Here is a 21,322-nt window from a genome sequence, read left to right as displayed (position 1 = left end):
TCTAACTCCACTGCCTGGCTTTTTAAAATTCTGAACAAACAGTCGACAGTGCTGCTGGCGCGCTCCATCCCTGGCAAATGCCACTCGAGTGCACTTTTTCACACACACAGCAGTTGCTCAGTAAGTCACTGTCAAGAGAATAAATGCACCAATGAAGGCCTGTATGGACGGGCTTCGGAAGGGCAGAGGTGAGTTTAGTTTGGGCCAGGGATCCCCCCCCAGGGATGATTAAGAATTTTCCGCGGTGGTTTGGATTGGGTGTCCCGAGTCTGCTTGCCATCAGAAGCTGTCAGCAGCCACTTGCAGAGGCAGGGCTGAGCAGCCTCTGTAAACAAGCAGGGCGCATTGCACCCAAACGCATGCTACGGAAAGGTCAAGATCAGCCCTCAGCATTGGCACCGTCCAGCCACAGTCAGTTCATGTGCCTCTGGACGGATGCCTTCCCGGACATTGCAAGGCAAAGGACAACACACCTTGAGCTCTCATTGCCATTTCACTGCCTTTTCTAAGCTCTGATAAGCTTTTGCCTTAAACGCAACAAAAAACCATAGGAGTGTCCTGGCTTGGGGTGTACTAGATCATGGGGAAATCTGAACAGCTATGTTCTTTTAACTTCCCCCTGGCCTGTAGTTTCTCCAGCCGAAGTTAGTTTTTCTAACATGCAGCAGCTTCATGTGAGTTATGGGAAGGTCCTTTTCTAGCTTTAGGCCCTGCTCTCCTAAAGCAGGAAGCCCATTCAAGAAGCCAAGGGACAACTCAAGGGTGGCAGAAGGCAGTTCTTCCGCGTCCACTTAGCTCCTGTTGCCGGGGCAGGAAGGGCTCAGGGCCAATCAGAAGCAGGCAGCAGCTAAGGTGCCTGAGGGCCCCAAAAACATTCTTTCCCTTTCCATTTGCTCAGTTCCCTTAAGCTTTACTTACACGCAGACAAAAACCCCGGAAACTTCCCAAATAAGCTGCATTCCTTAAACTGCTTGCCAGACCTCATCCTTAAGCTAAGCTTAGGCCCCAGGAGAGTAAACGTGATAACTCTCTCCTGATGGGAGAGCCGATTGTGAGGGCTCCGGGAAGCAGGCCATCCCTGAGTACTGCGCCTGTTTCCCAATCTGCCTTCTTTACAACAATGCCAGAGCTTATGGACAGGCGCTCTGGGGAACTAAAAGGATATTATAGGACGAATCTCTACAAGGCTGTTTCTCATTCCACTCCTTTTCTCATCCCAATATTTTCTTTTTCGAGCATTTCTTTCTCTGTCATTGCCATCAAGTTCAGAGAGGCTGTACCTGCAGCACAGCCCTAAAAATTCAGTGATTGATAACTTGCCTACCACACTGGGAACATTTCAGAGTATAGCACTCAGGGCCTGCTGGGAAAGTTGTCAGCCTTGGTTTTGAAAGTTATGAGATGCTGAAAAATTCTCAAAGCAATTTTTATTTTTTAAAAAACGAACAACCTAAAATTAAAAAAAAAAACAGAAAAACACTGACTCATCCATGCCAAACTGCGCTTTCCAGAGGAAGTGTGTCAGCAGATTCAAGTGAACAATGATAGAATCCCATGATCCCAAATGATTCAAACCTGATGCTTTAGAGGCTGACATCCTGAGCTGAAATAGCCACAGGTCACCATCTGGCCTGATTTAGGGGAGTCCTTTCTTTTTAGTTTATTTCTGTAGTAGCAATAAGAGGTGAGAATCTTTCGAGTCAACTGTCAGGCAGGCTTCTCCTGTCACAGAAAAAATTATGAGAGCTTGGGCTTCACTTAGTGGTTGCTGAGCTATATTAAGAATCATATCCTTTCTTTAAAGTCTAGACGATATATTTGTAGCTCTGGCTTATCTCAGGGGCTATGGCTCTCAGGGACCAGAGAGCTTAGTCCTTACATGGTTGGGTTCACTGAAAAACTTTTCTCGCTGAAATTAGCAGGCATAATTTGACAGACACTTGGAGAGGATTACCCCTAATCACATTCTGGTTGAAGGCCAGGTTTGGAAGTAAATTCTTTTAAAATCTTGGGCTTTAGGAAGCACAGCTTGAAGGTGAAAGTGGGACATGTTATGTTGAAAAGAGGATATTAAAAATGTTATTAAAAACTGAGAGGCTGATTCCTGGCAGAGGACAACTCTTCCTTGATTTGCTGATCCCTGGCCTTGTCTCTCTCTCCTTGTTTGGAAGACCCAGGTTGTTCACGTTGTGGATGCCTGCAGTTGCTCTGTGCATATTAAGTTATAGGGCTGTACAGACTGGTCACCTCTGGCGAGACTGAAGAGACAGAGGAGAGCGTGTTCCGGCAGTTCTACCTGGTTCAAAGGATAAGCTCTTATCCTTAATTCTCAAAGGAGAAAAAGCATACAGACGCAGTCTAGAACAATCATTGTCACTCTTCCAACTTCTGTGTTCATGACATTGAATAACAGATGAAAGAGAAATAATCAAAAGTAAATGAGAAAGAGTTTTCCATGATTCACTAAAGTAGTAAGAGTATTCTGTTAGGAAATCCCAGAACAATTTATCGGCTGCTACCTAAAATTTCGCATTTAACTTTAATTATGCCTAGTTAGGAATTCAGCAAAACAGAAAGTTTCAACATGACCAGCTGCTACAGATCCACACTGTTTCACAGTTGAAATTTTTGTTTAATCTTTTGTTCAGTTTTTTGATCACGCAAGAAACCCCGTTCTTAACAGATTCAGTGTCATGAAAACTAAAATACAATGACATTAGCCAGCTAACCTGTCTGTCCCAATCCGCACCGTAAAACACCTAGGAATAAAGTATACTACTACGGTCATAAATTAATTTCATCTGGGAAAGGAGATGCGGGTTAGACTCTTTCCCTCTTCACAGAGCCCCTGGGAGACAGAAGCAGAATCTTTATATCATAGTTAGGTTATGGTTGCATTTTCCTTTTCATTATTATCAGTGTCAAATACCGGACCAGAAGAAGGTGGCCTCACATAACCCTTCTCCAATTACCCTCTCTCAAAAAGAAGAGATGGGAGATTGACTACATAGGTCGACTTGAAAGAAGACAAGAGGTGAGCACACTCCTGGTACCCGGACGGAAACAAACCTGCATCATCTGCACATGCTCGGTAGCATCACAACCGATTAACGCAGAGCTTCATGATGAATGGGAATGCCCATTTGAAGCTCGCACTCTAACACAAGAGAAATCGTGATAGCACATGATGAACAGATCAATCACTGTGAGGGTAGAAAGTGGGATGGAGTCTAATAAAATGAGCAGGTATTAGCTGGACTAGCCAATTTTCCATGTTGAAAGAAAAACATGATTTTAGGAATGAAATAAAACAAACATTCCTACCCAGCTCTGTACTGTGTCAATAACAGTTTGGAAACTCAGTTGATTTTGTAAATTTAAAAATCAATAAAAGGGGTGAGAAGAGTCCCTGCCTGGATGGCAGTTGGGAATGGAAAGAGCTTGGGAAGGTGGCAAGGAAAGCCAAATGGATCTGACTTAAATGCTTCTTTTTTTCAAATAATTTTTTAAAAACGTTTAAAAGTTCCACCTAGAATTGTATTTAAATTTTCCTATAAATTAAAATAAAGTGAAAAACAGTGACCCCGCTCCACTCTTTGCGGCCTGGCTTTTGTTTCTCACTTTACCGTTAGAAAAGTCGGGTCAGAGTTGTGTGGGTGTTGGGCGTTTAAGCTCCATTCTCCTTAATCAGGAGAAACACCTCAATGTTGTGATGCTCCAGAGGAAGCAGCTTGCCCAAGTCAGAGATGAAATATATTCGGAGTCAGGCATCAAACCCAGGTCTCCTCACTATTTTATTCGTTCCTGGGGCAAGGGGAGAATGACGGTTGTTAGTGTGTATTTCAGAATCCAGTTCTCAAACTTTGATGTGCGTGTGAACCCCCTGGGAATCTTGTTAACGTGCAGATTCTGATTGATAAGGTCTAGGATGGGGCCGGCACTCTGCATTTCCAGGAGATGCTGATGATGCTGGTCTGGCCCACAGCCCACTCTGAGTAGCAAGAGAAGTCCACTGCCTGCTAGTGAAGACACTGAAGTGGACTGGCTAAAAGTCAGTCACAGCAAGTCTGGGTCAGGAAGAGCTGGGACCGTATCACCCACCCATCTCTGCATTCCCTGCTAAGCCCCTGTTGTGTGCTACACCTCACTGCTGACTCTTACTGAACTGGAGTGAACTTTGGGAAACACCCAAAGGACTGCTGACAAGCCATGTAGTAGCTGGCAAGGCTTTGGGAAGGCGGTGCTCACAGACCAGTCAAGGAATACATTAGAACACGGTTTCTCCCATTTCTCAACTTAGAAACTGTTATCTTTAAAAAACCTGAACATCATCTCCAGAAGTAAGATATGGAGAAGACACACGAAGAGAATCAGCAGACAGTTTCTGGCATTCTCTTGGAGCTGAGTGGTTAAAGATAAAACTAACTCATGCAGTAAGATTCAATGACCTTTGTATTCTAGTGACAATGATAATAACAGATGATATAAAGAAACCTGCCACCTCATTCCTAGAGCTCAATCAGAAACTTGGGACTTCACCCTCATTTCCTCTTCCAGATTTCGTCACCTTCAGAGATGTAAGGAAAACAAACACTTTTGGTTTCTACTGTCATCCTTCTCATTGGCTCCAAAAAATCTTGACCAAATAAAGTGATAATTTAATCAAGAGGGGTGGGGCGTCAAAAAGACACTGACATTATGAAATTAAAATAGCAGCAGCTATTCTTAGCTGACAAACAAGTAAGGCATAAATAATTCTATCTCCCCAAGATGCTCCTCAAATCTACCATCGAAAAAGAACTAACCGAGCCTCAGTTTTCTTATCTGGTTAATGGGGATAATAATAACTCCCGTCCTGCAGAGGTAGCAAATGAGATAATGCTGCAGGTTCATTGCCTGGTATTTTGTGGGGTACCCATTTTCACAACTGAACAATCTTTTCCCCCAAAAGTGGACAATGCAGGTGAGAATCCAGATGTATAATTGGTCCATGTTGAGGGATTATGAGGCTAGTTCAGTGAGAAGGGCAAGGAGGAAGGGGAATTGAGGATGCCAACGAGACACAATCATGGGATCCAGATTCAGAGGAACCAAGTGAGATGAGGAGGGAGTGATGATGGTGGTGGTGAAGGGTGGGGAAGGTGCTGGCTGCTGCTCCCAAGTGAGGGTGTTGCAAAGATGAATCAGCCTGGTCCCTGCCTTCTACCTACAAAAGCCATTCTACCCACACACTTCAGGGAACAACGCAACCCAGCCAAACTGCCCTCATCCCTTTGTCACGATAGTGGAAATGTTTCTGTCTGGAAGACTGGGCAGATCCTCCTGAATGCCCATATACCTTAGACCTTCTATTGAAGCCAAGATTTTCTGAATAGCTGACCCCTGGAGAAAGTTGCATTGATTTTGAGATTGGGAGCCTCATATCCAGTTTCCAAATAGCAATACAGAGTGTTCCTCATTCATGATGGTGCATACTACTTCATTTACTGTGATTCAACAAATGTAGTTCCAAGCCCCCCAAACCCACACCCAGGAACAAACCTTGGAGTACCTTTCTGCTCTCCAACTCCACACTGTAAAAAAAAAAACAAAACAAAAAATCAATAAAAGAAGGTGGGACTTTCCTGGTGGCACAGTGGTTAAGACCCCACGCTCCCAATGCAGGGGGCCCAGGTTCGAGCCCTGATCAGGGAACTAGATCCCACATGCATGCTGCAACTAAGAATTCGCATGCCACAACTAAGGAGCCCGCGTGCCACAACTAAGGAACGGGTGAGCCACAACTAAGAAGCCTGCAAGCCAAAACTAAGGAGCCTGCCTGCCACAACTAAGGAGCCCACACGCTGCTACTAAGGATCCGGCGAGCCGCAACTAAGGAGCCCGCGAGCTGCAACTAGGGAGCCCGCCTGCCACAACTAAGACCCTGTGCAACCAAATAAATAAATAAATATTAAAAAAAAAAAAAAGTCAACCAACTTGACCTGTTTAATTGAAATGATAAAATGGCTGAAGAACAATCTAGCAACCGTAAGACACAGCCTGAATCTCTGTACTAACTCTGATCCAATTTGGTCATTCAGTGCTATGGCTGGGCAGGGATCCAAGCAAAAATCTGACAGTGGCTAGAAAAAGGGTGACAGCTTCTAAAAACTACAATTGTCCCTAAACTTGAAACACTCATAAACCTCCTCAAATCCATCTGGTACAAACGCCATGTTTTAGAGCAGCCCACTCTCCCCGAACTTGAACCGGCCTGCAGAAGACAGCCATGCCAACTTGAATGACTCTGCTCTGCGTCACCCTCTAGGTTGCCAAATTTAGGCATAAACACACCCATTCACCCTCCCAGAGCTTTCTAGAATGGGTACAATGTCATGGGTTGTCTATATCCTGTCGCTTGGCCCAGGTTCTGTAACCTCATGGTCCATTCACTACACAAAAACAGACCACATGCCAACCTCGGCCACAGGCTCCCTTCTCTCCCAAGTCACACACAATGCCGGCTGACCAAGGAGACATCTCACTGACAACACAAACATCGAAATCCTGCACGTGGCAGATGCGTCTGGGGTTGCAGTCCTTTCAACACAGTTTGCTTAAGAGAGCAGGTCTCCCACACAGATAACGACTGGAAAGGCCACCTCACCATGTGCTCTGCCTAGATAAGGCAGGAGGCTTACACAACTTCTCTGTAAGTTCGAGCACTCAGCAGGAGTTAGGGGGCTGAAAGGAGCTGCATATGCCATTGCCTTCCCTAAACTAGGGGTAGGGGAAATAATTAAGGTTTTAAATAGTCCACTTGCTCAGTCCACAGAAGTACCAGGACATCCCCATTTTAAGAGGCTGAGGTCACAGTCTGAACCCTTCTCTGCCCTGTGGTCCTTGTGCCTGACAGGCTGGGGCCATGCTCTGGACATTTGTTCTCACAGCCTGTGCTGTGAGGAATACTTTTGGTTAAGGCACAGGTTCCTTAAGTAACATGCCCATGGCATTTTCCTTCTTTTTGTGACTGTGCTGCTCAACAAAAACAGCCTCGTTCCGACCTTATGGAATCTGTAGAGACTAAATTCTATCATAAAAATGGAACTGGATAGTCCTGAGAACAGTGTTGGAGAAAGCAACGGTCTACTCTGAAGGACACACTGTCGGGACAGGTTCAGGTGGACTCTTGTTTTGGAGGAGGGTGGAAGTAGAGACACGGCAGGGGAAAGAAAGCAAAACTGCAGCAGTGAGTTAGTTACTGTCCCTTTCACCGTCCTTCTGAATAAGGCATCTGGCTAGCAAGTAGTTTTATCACCAGCCCTCACTGTTTAAATCTTAGCAGAGAAAAAGAGAGGACGTTGAAGTGAAGAAAAAATGAAATGGATTACCACCAGTTTCTGGATTTTCTTCTTATATCTGAAGCTCACTCCCAGTCTAGGGAATAGTCTTCGGTTTAAACTGAAAGTGAGAAAATTGTGGCACATTAAGGTGGCAGATAGCTGGAAAGAGGAGCGAAAGCAATGAAGCTGTAGTTCGGGTTATGTGATAGCAATCACTTTTATAAGGAAAGAGTCCATGGAAATGCAGAACTGCAGTTTGCAGGCTGATTCTACCTTTAACGTTCTGGGTCATTTGGGGCCAAGAACTTCTTTATCTTCCTTAGAGATGGGAGGAGGGATGCATATGACTTGTTTTAAAGCCAGTACTTTGTGAAGTGGTAAGATGTCTGTAAAATGCTTTGAGTGCCCAGGAAACAAACCAGTGGCAAAATAATAATAAATAAAAATAGTAACGACAACATACAATAAAAACACCAGGCATCACAGGATTGAAGGGCAGAGAAATGAGCCACTTGGAAGCAGTGACGAGACGAGACCCACAGCTTTCCGGAGCTTCCCCCACCCCATACTCTGCTGTGAGCCCTTTCACCTAGCATGAGCCCACAGGACAGGCTGCTGGCGCCAGAGATCTAGCTTTGAGTCTCATCTATAACTACGGCCATGTCCCAAATTAACCCTCTGCAACAGATGCCAAGGGAGACTAGAAGTGAATGTTCAGGATATACTTTCTGGTACATCGTCTACCTTGAGAGAAAGGGATTTAAACCAACAGAATAATACACAGGTTGATGAACACCTGACGATAATAACAAAAGATGCACTGACCTATAAAGTGCCTTTTACTATGTATCCCAGGATGGACAATACAAGCTGGTTAGGTAATTAGCCCTTCAAGAGTTCTTTTACAGTCATATAAAAATGCTTTGCCTTGTTAAAAAAAGATATCTAGTCTACCAAAACCATATCCATGAATGGGCTTGGGTTTTTTTTCCATTTTCAGGTTTGCAAGATAATTAAAAATACCTACATATCATCTCTGAGCACACCAGCTGTCCATTAGCTAATCAGTTTTGGCAATACACTGCACAGAGGTATACCACTACTGGTTTCTGACATTAAGTTAGCTTTAAGCTTATTGGCTATTCCTACAACTGGAGGCAGCTTGGAACCCAGGCCCTGGAAAGCATTTGCAGGATTTACTAGCCTTTTGCCTGACACCTTTTCAATGGTGAGAGGTCTGGGCACAGACTTGCTAATCCAAGGGTGTCTTAGTGCTTGAGCTGGGGTCAGGCGGGCAGAGGGGTCCCAGTGAAGACACCTTTTCAAAAACTCTATGAATAAGTAATCATCACACCCCTTCAGTGCTGTCCCCCAGTCTTTGCTGCCTGGGGGACCCCGCTTCTTACCCCTCCGTGAACAACCTCCCACAAGCACAACCCTCCCATCTGCCTGAGTGGTCACGGAACAGTAACGAGGTAGGCCCTTGGAGTTAATGAAGTACTTGGCACGTTTGCATTGCTCCAGGAGTTTTGGTGGTGGCATCCCTAGAAGCTCCATCATACAGGCCAGCTGGTCTCCTTCATCCTCTCCAGGGAAGAGAGGCTGTCCTGTTAAAAGTTCTGCAAGGATGCAGCCAAAACTCCATATGTCAATGGGCGTGCTGTAGCGGCTTCCTAAGATGATCTCTGGAGCTCTGTAGAACCGAGACTGGATATATGTGTAGAGCTTCTGGTACTCAAAACAGCTGGACCCAAAGTCAATGACCTTAGTCGCACTGCGTCCATGGTGTTTCAGGAGAATGTTTTCTGGCTTCAGGTCACAGTGAATGATCTTGTTTTTGTGGAGGGCATCCAAGGATTGCAAGATGGATTGAGCAAACTTGCGAACCAACTGGATGCTAAAACCCTGGAACTTGTTTTTTTTAATGAGCTCATACAGGTCTATGCTCAGCAACTCAAAGGCCATGCAAACATGGTTCCGGAACGTGAAACTTTCCAGCATATGAATGACGTTCATGCTACCGGTTTTATCCTGCTTTTTAAGGTGCTCCAAAATCCGGATCTCCTCGGCTGCTTGGCGATGGAAGCGCTTTTCATTGCGTACCATCTTCAGGGCCACGTACTGTCGAAGTTTGTGATCATAGACCCGGGCTACCTGCCCAAAACTGCCCTTGCCAATAATTTTCAGCACCTCGTATCGATAAGCTAGATGGTCTCGAGGCACGTGAATATAGGCCCCATCTGCATCATCGTAACCCCCATTATTGGGACCACCGATAACTCCATGCCTTTTTTTGGCATTTGGACCCACAAAGTAAATTTCTGGATAATTGATGATTTCCAGCTTCTCATAAGCAGTGAGGTGGTGTTTATATTGCTTCAGCGCTTGTTCTGGAGTCAGAGGCAACACTTTGGGGGCTTTGGATGAACTGCTGGATTTTGCTGTATTCAAACTATCTGAACTTTTACCCTGAGAAACTGTAGGAGAGCATTTTTCAGAGTCGTTGACGCCATCTGACTGAAAAGTATCAGATCTTCTGTTGCCAAATTCTTGAAATAGTTGTTCTACCTTCATCTCACCTCCATTCAGAAAGCGCTGAGTAGGATCTCTTGTTAAATGCTCAGTGGTGATCTACGGCAAAGAGAAGTGAATCCATGTCAGAGTCACTAAAAACGGTGGAAGAATGAAAGAATCGTCCCCCTGACTGAACAAAACAACAAAACATGCCAGTTGTGTAGTTAAAAGACCCAAAAGTGAGATAAGAGAAGCAGGAGTCTCTAGAAACTCGTGTTATGTTAATCCTTAGGTTCCCTGACTGCTATGGCCACCCCAACCCCGCTACATAGGCCTTCCCTTTGTTCAAAACAAGACGGTCACCTTATCATACCCGAAACATGCTAGATTCCTTCTAACTGGTATGTCTTCCTACCGAGAATCTTTTCACCCCATCCACTCAAATCCTACGCTCTTTCAAAGCCCAGTGCTAGTCCTCCCTCTTCCACTTAGAACTACTCCAAGCCCGTACTAACTACGGCTCCACTCACATCTTAACTGCAGCTTTTCGAGTCTACCACATAATCTGGCACTTGTTATATATATACTGTCCTATATTGTTTACAAACTGTTTCAAGTATCTTCCCAAATCTTAAGGACATGTACCAGGAGCAAATTAATACATATTAAAGTGTTCTGTAAATGATAAAGGGACAGAGGCAGGAAGTGATCCCCAGGTCTTCGGAACCTTGGTCCAGAACATTAACATAACCTGGTACCAGGTTCTCCTAGTGCCTGTACTATTCTCCAGTAGGGCTGAACGTTGACCTTGGCCTGGAATCAACCAAGGCCTCATCATCTACTCCTGGGTCCCCAAATAAATGATCACATCTTTCTAACTCAGGTCATTGAATCACAAAATTTCTAATCCAGAGAGAACTCTTGAGATCACCAAGGCCAATTCTTTATGTATCTGATGAATAGCAGTGAGAATCTAAGGCCCCAGGGTGCTTCTTGTAAAACTCTCCTAAAGACAAAGAGTCTCCTTTCTCTCTCCCTCCCTTGCTCATAGACACATACACTAGTCTCCCTCAACAAAAGCCTACCTGACAGAGGCATACAACTCTTTTTACTTGATTCGGCATCACCTTTTCCTGCAAGGAACAATAACCCACAGAAGAAAACTCTACTTATTAAATACCTCTGAAATGAAATACGATTCTTTGAAACTCGATGGAGGGAAAGACAACGAAAAAGCCAAACACTAAAAAAAATACTAAGAAAAATATAAGAATGTGCTAGAAGGAAAGAAGAAAAAAAGTGCTAAATCTGTTGTTTAAAAAAAAAAGTCGGGCTGGCCTTCCCTGGTGGCGCAGTGGTTGAGAGTCCGCCTGCCGATGCAGGGGACACGGGTTCGTGCCCCGGTCTGGGAAGATCCCACATGCCGCGGAGCGGCTGGGCCCGTGAGCCATGGCCGCTGAGCCTGTGCGTCCGGAGCCTGTGCTCCACAACGGGAGAGGCCACAACAGTGAGAGGCCCGCGTACCGCAAAAAAAAAAAAAAAGTCTGGGATACTTCAAAGAACAACTATTTTTCTTAACAGACCCTGAATAACTGTACCCCTGATCTGTATGATTGAGAGCCTCTATGATCAGGGGTAGATAATTCCAGAGAAGCTCTGAGCTATATTTATGATCTCTTAAAATATAACTCAAATTATAAGGTAATGATCCAAAGTGGCCAACCATTTAAAAAGTAGAATTTTAATATAACCTAAGCAAACAACACCTGACCCATCACCTATATAAATAGAAATATAAAAGATGAAAATATAAAAAACAAAAAAGGGATGAAAAAAAAATTAAGTGTTGGCATACTTTAGACAGCCCCTAATTTAGTTATAAAAGCATGACATTAGTTTCTGCCTGCTTCTTTTAGGTCATTTAATCAATTTAAACATTTATATAGTACTACCGTTACAAAAATGAGGCACTGCACCATCTTACGTATAAGCAAAGCAGCCAGTACAACGGTAGCCATACTTTGGCATTGAGTTTCTAAATAAAGAGGCAAGATACGGACCAGGAGAGATCTCTGATACCAAAATAGAGAACTATCATTAGTCAAGAAAATAAAATAGGCTTGCAGACAGAACCTAAACACCTTGCTAAAATGTAAATATAATGCAACATTTTTTTTTTTTTTTATCAGCAATGAAGTCAAATAACCATTCCTGTTTTTAGGGATGAAAAAAAAAGGTCTCATCCATCCATCTAACATTCACATGAGCACTAATTGTTCACAATTATAAAAGTGCCAAAAAACAGGTTACCTCAAGGCACTACAATCTATTAGGAGAAAGGTTTGGCTGAACTAGGGAATTATAATTATTTGGTTTTAGGTAGATTTACATAACAAAACCAAATATTTGCATGCATCTAAACCAGTTTTCCTTAAATTTTTACTACCTAACCTAAATGCATCTAAATATTTACTGCTAAAGTCCTGGGGACACATTCTGAAGAAATGTGAAGTCAGAAGGCCTAGGTTGGGGTCCTGGCTACACTGCTCCAAAACTGTAGGTCCCAGGGTAGGCTTAACCTTTAGCCCAGTTTCTTAGCCTCAATTTCTTTATCTTTAAAATGTGGATAATAATACCTCCTTGCAGGATGTTGTGTGAATCAAATTATAATTAATAATATATGTGAAAGACCCTCAGAAACTATAAAACATGTTAAAAACACTGGTAACAATTCGGCAAAATTCTCAATATATTGTTTAAACTCCAATACACCCTCCCTTTCCCCTTTTAGCTTAGCTTTTCTCTCTGTGGTACCTTCCTCTGCAGCTCCTGACTCCCTCCACCAGACATCTGGCATTAACTATGCCTTCTGCTCCATGAAGGCCTGCACAAGCAGCCTTCCCTTAGGATGCATGGAAACACCTCACCCACTTTCTCCCCCACATAAAACCTCCTTTCAACTTGCCATGCAATTTAATGGGTTATCTCTCCAGAGATATTTGCCCCTTAACAAGATCAATGCCTTAACCCAAGGGAATGATTCTCTAGGACCCGCAGTCATCAATGACAAGCTGGTAGGAAAGGTATTTGTGGTCCAGGGTCCACCCCTGGGTATTTCACCTACTCTGCCTACATGTAAGGCTGTGCTGGCTCTGGAGGTATTCATTTCTGTTTGTGATAAAGAGAGGGTCTCAGGTACAGAATGTTAATAAGAACAGAAATTTAATTTCCACAGAACTATTACAATAAGATTAAGGATGCCATTTGGATTTCCTGACTCATGGTTTTTCCTTAAAGTGAGCCTAGATCTCTCTGCAAATTAAGTCTTATTTTGCCCTCCGGAACTACACAGGAGTGTCCAAATTTCCATGTTAAAGCCCTTCAGATGCCTAATAGGGGCTGTCCTGCCTTCACCACTTTTTCTCTAGGCTCATCATCCCCATCACATCCTCCACCTCACACAGCCTGGGTCAGGCTGCCTTACTATATCCTATTCACGTTCTCAACATGTTATGGGCTGCACTTTATGTCTCTCTGCAAGTGTGGCTCCCAGAACAGAACGAGACACTTCAGGTCTAGTCCTCTGTGGACTGTCAAGGTTTGAACCTCCAATGAATCTGAAGAATTCCAGAAAGGAATTTTTCCACACAGGGAGGGATTCTCGCCTTAGCTTTCTTTCCTTTCCTGTAATAACTCAAATACTGGTCTGAATCAATTATGTATCAAGTCTGCTGTGCTATAAATAAAATCTTCCTTCCATTGTTCTAGGAGAATCTACAATTTTCACACATGTTAAAGTAGTTACAAAACACTATATATTTCTAGTCTAGGGTTATAATCACAATAACTGACCAATGTCTGCAATCGACTTCAAATATTTAACTATGTAATTATATCCAGAGAGACAAATAATGCCAGATTAATCATGTTTTATTTAAGAATGCTTCATATACATTTTTAATTTGGAGCACTCTTTTTTTTTTTTAACATCCCTGTATTGGAGTATAATTGCTTTACAATAGTGTGTTAGTTTCTGCTTTATAACAAAGTGAATCAGCTATACATATACATATAGCCCCATATCTCCTCCCTCTTGCGTCTCCCATCCTCCCTATCCCACCCCTCTAGGTGGTCACAAAGCACCGAGCTGATCAATTTGGAGCACTCTCGACACTTCAAATAGAATCTTCAACTGTGTTAATCAAGTCTTAAAGATCTTGCTGAGGAATTCAGAAAAGGAATATCCTTCTCATCCAGATATAGAACACCACCCTCTCCCTCGCTCTCCACCCTAAATCTCTGCAACACAAAGCTAACCCAATAAAAGCCTATGAGCAGATGATTTATAGTTTACAACAAGAGTGTAAGGGCATCTTGGATAAACAATGAAGCCAAAGGACTCTGTGAAATGAGCAATAGCGTCTCACAATGGAGTCATGGCATAATGAACTATAAGTGTTACTAAGAGGTCAAAAGCACTTTTTTCAGCAAAATTTGCAAAGACACCATTGGTTTAGAATCTAAAATCTTGTGTTTTGCAAGCTGTGTTACTCTGAATACCATACAGTAAAAAAATTCATTTTGATCCTGAAACATACAATTTAATTGCCCTACTATATGGTGATTAGCACTGGCCAACTCTGAAGTAAAGTTAAAATGGACTTTAAGTCACATGATGACCGACTGTAAAAGTTTCCCAGACAGATGTGCTAATTGTCAGCAAGTAACCACGAAATCTGATAGTCAACACAAGGAGTATATAGGTGGTTCTGGAGCTCTTAGAGGTTTTTACATATTAAAAAAAATAAGCTTGTGGAGAATGGAAACTTACTGCACTTCAGAAAGGAGATTAAAAATAGGGTGACCAGCCTTCCAAATATATGTAGCCCGTATTTTGTAATATTATTAGCCTTGAAAGTAGTGAAGGGGTTGATTTTTAATGGCAAAAGCTGACAAACCGTTGGGAAGGACTATGAAAAATGCAAGCAGTTTTTTACATAGAAATAATTTTAGGTCTTAAACAGAAATATGAAGGAGAATTATTGATAAATTAGTCTACTCAATTATTCAGTTTGTTCATTGATGATACATGCAGCAAATTTTAAAGTCACAGGAGAGATTCTCCCTATCATGGAACTTGTCCAAACCCTGCTCTCCCTACCACTCCATGAGTGCCGAGGGAATGGGAATTAATTTATTCTCTTAAACATAAAACGGTGTCAAAAGCTAAATGTCTGCAAGCTCCAAAATGATTAAATGTATCGAAACCAAAATGTATTGTTCAAGTTCTATTTATGATCTATAAAATGGTTCTCTTAAGCATACTAATAAGCTAGGACTGCATTTCTACCGTGCAGGGAAAATCTGCAGATCTGTAAGTTCAGAGGTATTTTCTGTTTCTTGTTCTTGTTAAAATGAGCCATCATAATATACTGCACATATCATTCTATTAAAAAAATAACCACTATCTAGATAAAAGTAGCATGTCATTTTTTCCCCTATTTACCCCAGTGATTGAAAGGAATAGGTGGGTTCCAAATCAAAATCATTCTGAAAAGCTGAACTTGGACCACAGAAATTGTTATTGGAAGTCAAGAGAAACCAAAAGTGAATAAATAAGAGCCTGGGTTACCAGTGAGATGTAACTGTCCCTTGACCATTTAAAGTAGCACTTCCTCCTTTCCAGGCCCATTAGAGCTCAAAGAATTACTTCATTTACTTACATTTAGTCTTCTGGGTAGAGGTGGTTCAGAAGGATTGCAGAGTGCATTTGAACAGGGTGGGCATTTGGTTTCATCTATCATCACGAAGGTATCATAGACACCATCACCCAATCTAGTTGAAAGGATTACAGATAAAATCTGTCAGTAACCGAAGTATATAAATTTGTATTTCCAAAACACCCTGTGTCTTAACTGCTTCATATCTGCTACAAAGAATAATTAAGACAAACAAATGTCCACACTGCATTTTGGCACTGAATACACACCACAGGGGTATTTGGCAGAGGAAGAGAGGAAACCCAACTTTTCCTCCTTTTTTTATTTTTAAAGAAAGGACAGCATTTCTAGGTTTATATTTTGAAATCGTTAACATAAATCTTACTTTCTGAATGTTGTTAACAATAGGGGCTATCAAAAGAATCTCATTTAACTTACTACTTGAAAACGAAGGCTAGTTGAAATCTGAAGCCTAAAAGCTAACCAGAACAAACAAACAAGACAGAGAACTGTATTTTCAAGTCGGAGACTTGGATTCTAATCTCAGCTCTACCACTGGCTACTCTACCTTCCTCTCTGAGCCGTTGGCCACATGTTGTAAAGGGAAGAGTAGTTCCAGTCTACGCACTTCTGGGTCTCACAAGCAAGAAATAAAAGGCCTTCTTAGGGCTGTTTTCTCTTTATTTATTTATTTACTTTCCTACTTAACATCTATCTAACTTGTAGAAAAATACAGTGAATTCTACAGCAAATACTATAGGGATTCTCTAAATTACAAAATGTACTGGATTCCACATCTTTACCCACTTAATTTTCTGGTGGATGGTGGAAGCTAAATGCCAAATGATCATTTCTCTGCTCTTTAACACTGTGCCTCCACCGCTGTAAGGGAACACAAAAGACGGAGAGGATTTATTTAATCCACAAGATGGCTCTGAATAATGTATTTCATCCGCCACCAAGAACACGGATTTCCCAGTAACACACATCAGCATTTCATTGTATCATTTTTACATGATAGACTATGAATACAATGATAATGAACCAGCTGCAAGGGAAGAATTTTTTTTAATCTTTAAAACTATGCTGAAATATTTTAGTGGCTTATAAAAACTGTTTTGTCAAATTAGTTCTAGAGTTTTCTTAATCGATGTGTTATAGGAATACAAAGAGAAAAAAAAAACGAAAAACAAAAACCAAACAGAAAACCCAATACAAATATTTTTGGAATGTTCTCTTTTTAAAAAACATGCTTACATTCTGATAAAATTATGCCTTTAACGGGAACTGCTTCATTGACAAGAACCAAAAATTCTGGCTGTGACTGATTCTTTGCCAACAGCACGAATAAAACAAACAAAATGGGACAGACGTCCACATTTACAGAGAAAAAGACAGACTGAAGACCTACAAGATTTCCTATAAATAGCCAAAGAAAATTACCCAAAGGTAGTCTCCATGCAAATGAAGTGGGCAGGTGGTCCGTACTCTCCATTAAGGTGTAAAATACAATGCAAGGTGGAGAATCTCTCAAAACATGACCCACAGAAAGCCCTACTCAGCAGAGCCCCTCACCTACACCCCTCACGGCAAAGCCCTTGGTTATCTGCTCTGAGCAACAGGGCTTATTTGAAAAGGTATTGCTCCCTGTCTCCCCCAGTTTGCTAAAAAGCCCCACAAAAAATCCCAGCTTCTGAGTTCCTTACCATATACCCCCGATCTAGGACTTCAGAAATAATCCCCATGGTGGGAATTCTTCTTTCCCTAACTCCGCTCTGGCCCACTCCCGCGCTGGGCTGGGGGCAGGGGAGCTGATGGAGAGGAAGAGGGTGGGCCAGTCCCGGGGAGGGAGTCAGACCCCTTCCCTCGTCCTTCCTGCTTGGGGACTCGCTCAACCTCCAGCCCAGTCCATCCACGCCCCCCGACCTCGCCTGCCAGTTTCAGCGGCTCACTCGGGCGTCCCAGACCGTTATCCCCCGGCGCCGTTACCTCCGCTGCTGGGGCGGGAGGCCGGCTCCTGGCGGCCCCGCATCCTTCCGCCCGGGCCCGCGAGCTGTGCCTCCCATCCGTCAGCTCGGGACCCCCGGAGGGAGGGGCGGCGGTTGGACGGTCAGGCGAGCAGCGTCCACCTGCGCTGGGGCGGCTGCCTCCCGGGCCGCGACGTTTCCTCGGTTAACACTCTCCTGCACACCCTGCAGCTCCGCGCGCGTTCGCTGGGGACTGGCTGGGGTCGAGAACAGCCAGAGGAGCAGCAGGGGCGGGAAGGGGAGTGGTGTGGTCGCCTAGCAACCGCGGCACGCCCCGGGAAACGCCTCTGCGCAACTACGCGGACACGCACAGGGGCGGGGCGGAGGCCTCTCCCCACTGAGCGGCGCGTGTCTCGGAAGCTCTAGCTGGCCCCGGAAGGTGGGAGGCGGGAGGCTCGGAACCCGCCGCCTGAGGTTCTCTTGTCGCTGGCGGAGGCCTGAGGGCCGCGGCTGGGGACGGAGAAAGGCCCTGACGGAGAGTTTGTGAAATAGAAGCCCCCGATTTCTGCCTCAGAAGTGGCAGCCGGCACCTCACAGTCAGCTATCTCTTAGCAAGTTGCAGCCTAGAATTCTAAAACCTCCCTTGAATATGAATAAAATAAGAACGAAAGACATGGGTAATTTCTCAGACTTCACTGAGGGGCGTCCCTCCGGAGGGTAATGAGTTAACAAAGGAAACCAATAGTAATAATCCCATTTTGTGACACCACCGGCGCCACGAATATTTTCATTTAACCTTGGTAACCATACTAGATGACATCCCTTTTTTATATAGACTCCCCTGACTCCCCTGCAATGGGATGCCACGGATGGTAGGGCTCAGAGCCATTTTAAGGATGAGGAAACTGAGGCCAGAGGAGATCATGTGGTTGGCGAAGCCTGAACTAAATGTCTCCAAATTCCCAGCCTTCGTCCTGCTGCACCAGACCCCCTGGAAAGAAGGCTCTTCCTGTCTTCTTCCTTGGAATGGGTGGGGGTTTTCCCTTTACTTTTCTGAAAAGTTAAGATGCCTCGGCAACACCAAGGTTAAGCGGATTTGGATAGTTGGAACAAAAGTGAAAGGGAAGGAGGTTAAAACAGAAGAACACAAGTGTTGTTTTTTTGAGCATAACAGCCAGTCGGATTATCTAAACCTACAAAACACGAGGCAGGCTGTCTGACCCTTGAGGAGAGAACTAAACGTTATGGAAATGCCGAACACGGGCGCCACCTGGTGGGCCTTGGGGACTCATTGCATGGTCCATAAACCTGCAAATTTCCATCCAAGGCTCATTTCCGTGTGACTAAAAGTCATAGTCCCTGTTCTCATGGCTTTAGTAAAAAGGCCCTTAAAATCCAAAGGCACTTCACTTTATAAATTAATAATGTGTCAGTTTGGGGAACTTTACTCTTTGCAATCAATGTTTTCTTTAGCCTATGATAAAAATATAAATTCAAAGATTTTCTTCCATGATGATTTAAATTTTTTTTCTAATCTCATGAATAAGCTTTCTTTTCCTAACCTCGCCCAGCCCTTCCCCCACCCTTCCCCAACCAGAACAATCCTGCTTTCATGTGGGTTTGTACTTAGACTCCTATGGAATATTTTGTTTGAAGGAAGAGTTCCATGGCAGCGAAAGGTTTGGACTAGATTGTTGCTGAGGTCCTTTCCAGCTCTAAGGTTGCAAAATTGTATTAAATAATCATTGTTCTTAGTACTTATGTGGACCCCTCAGACCACTTTACTGCGCTAAACGTTTCAATAGGACTTGCCCCCCGCCCAAGTTTTCTTACCTCTTTCTGAATCCCTGCTCTCTCCAAGTCTGTTTTAAGACATAGCTTTGTAAGCCACCTTGAAGCATTCTGCTCCCCTTCCTGCCCCTGAGGTGGGAAGCACAGAGGCCTCCTTTGTCTTTAGGCTATTGATCCCAAGGCCACGGGAGGGAGGATTACACGAGAGTGCTGGCACTTCAGGAGTCTCCGACCTTAGTGACCCAAGTAATTTCTTCAAAGAGCCCCTGTTTCATAACAGTGTGGCTGGATTAAAGCCCAATGAGGGATCTAGCAGGAGCCTCCACACCCCAGCTGAACTGCTGCCCTGTGCTCTCCAGCTCCTGAGCAGCTTCTACATCATTTACGCCCTTTCTTCCCTTCCCGTTACCAAAAAAAAGGGTTTGCCTCTTGGTGGGTGTTGAGCCAAAAGACGCAACGAAGTCAAAGAGTGAGAGAAGGAAGGATTTATTACTTGCAGCAAGTAAGGAGAACCCTGGGGATCTTTCCCAAAGCAGTGTCTCCCAGAACTGTAAAACTGGAGAAGTTTTTCGTTTGTTTTTGCGGTACGCGGGCCTCTCACTGTTGCGGCCTCTCCCGCTGTGGAGCACAGGCTCCGAATGCGCAGGCTCAGCGGCCATGGCCCACGGGCCCAGCCGCTCCGCGGCATGTAGGATCTTCCCGGACCGGGACACGAACCCGCATCCCCTGCATCGGCAGGTGGACTCTCAACCACTGCACCACCAGGGAAGCCCAAACCTGGAGAAGTTTTAAGCATATTCACGAAAGGGCTTGGGTGGTTGGAAGAGTTCAAGCATCAGTTGATTGAAGTCATGAAGTTCATAAAACGTCAACATCATTATCCCTTAGGTTCCAGTTGAGCACTGGTAGCTGAGCACTCCAGGCTAATCTTTGCCATTGAAAGAGAACTGGGACTCTTTAGAACTTCTCTTGCCTAATAACAGGCAATGTTTCTGCATTCTTTTCTTCCCTTAAGATCATTAATTACTGAGATCTGTTCAAGGGCAAGCATTGTGGCCAGGCTTAGATAACAAAATGGCTCTGTCAAGAAAGCCATGCCTGGTTCTTTTTCTCCAAGGATCCCCTACCCTATCTGCTTATGCTCCGTAGCCCCACTCAAGAGTAGTTCAAAATTTCCATTGTCTCTCTCAGTGCAGCTAAAGCCAGATTTACCTATCGTGGATTAGCCAAATATCATATAAGATACCTGCTTGCTTGTTGAAGCCAGTTCTAATACAACTGCAAAATAAGGAACCCCTAAAAAATGAACAACTAAAATGGAACTATTCCAAGGTCTTCAAAAATCATCAGAACATTCAGAATGTGATTATAACAGTTTCAAATGTATAGATGAAGAAAATATTCCTATGGCCACATGCAACTGGAATTTTGTGATGAAACACCTGTTGGTCAGTTAAGTTTAAATTCTTTTCAATAACTGTAAATTATTCTTTGCAGCATGATGTGCCATGATGCATAGTATACCATATTAATCACAAAATTGGAATGCATTTTTAAAAATCATTTAGAGAGAACCTATGAAACTCACCATTTTCCCCAAGCTATGTCGACCTCAAATTCACCTGAGCTCCAGAAACATGTATAGCTATTTTCAGAAACAGAGATTTAACTCACTGAAACACTAAAACCATGTCATTTTTCTGAAGTTTCAGAAAGCTGTCACTCTTCTGAACCTCATGGACTTCTGTTACCAAACTCAGGTTCAGCTGTTCACCACTCGAAAGCCCATACTTGAGAGGCAAGAGTTGGTTGGAAAGGAAAGGTTGCTTTATTCAGGAGGCTGGCAACCTGGGGAGAAGGCAGACTTGTGTCCAAAAACCAACTCCAGAGATTCTGCTGGACCATGAAAGTTTTTAAAAGGAGAATCATTTGGGGAGGGGGTCAGAGTCTTCATTATCTTCTACCTTGTACAGACTAATGATTGGTTGGTGGTGAGGTAACAGGATGG

The 21,322-nt window shown here is 43.7% G+C and overlaps 1 protein-coding gene across 1 annotated transcript; it reads right to left on the bottom strand.

The window, feature by feature from the left end:
* Positions 1-1,016: 1,016 nt before the first annotated feature.
* On the bottom strand, positions 1,017-18,094 carry DYRK3 (dual specificity tyrosine phosphorylation regulated kinase 3). The gene is made up of 3 exons (XM_079900133.1): positions 17,546-18,094; positions 15,560-15,671; positions 1,017-9,953 (listed from the first exon to the last, which is right to left on the bottom strand). Exons 1-3 carry the CDS (start codon positions 17,620-17,622, stop codon positions 8,379-8,381), a joined length of 1,764 nt encoding a protein of 587 aa, XP_079756259.1. The 5' UTR covers positions 17,623-18,094; the 3' UTR covers positions 1,017-8,378.
* Positions 18,095-21,322: the final 3,228 nt, after the last annotated feature.

This window comes from Stenella coeruleoalba, assembly GCF_951394435.1.
Source record: "Stenella coeruleoalba genome assembly, chromosome: 1".
Taxonomy (NCBI): domain Eukaryota; kingdom Metazoa; phylum Chordata; class Mammalia; order Artiodactyla; family Delphinidae; genus Stenella; species Stenella coeruleoalba.
This window is presented reverse-complemented; position numbering and strand designations above follow the sequence as displayed.

Coding starts and splice junctions, on each gene's coding strand:
- DYRK3 (XM_079900133.1), bottom strand. CDS start 17,622: ATGGGAGGCACAGCTCGCGGGCCCGGGCGGAAGGATGCGGGGCCGCCA. Junction 15,672..17,545: donor CTCCCGCCCCAGCAGCGGAG/GTAACGGCGCCG, acceptor CCTTTCAACTAG/ATTGGGTGATGGTGTCTATG. Junction 9,954..15,559: donor CTCTACCCAGAAGACTAAAT/GTAAGTAAATGA, acceptor TCTTTGCCGTAG/ATCACCACTGAGCATTTAAC.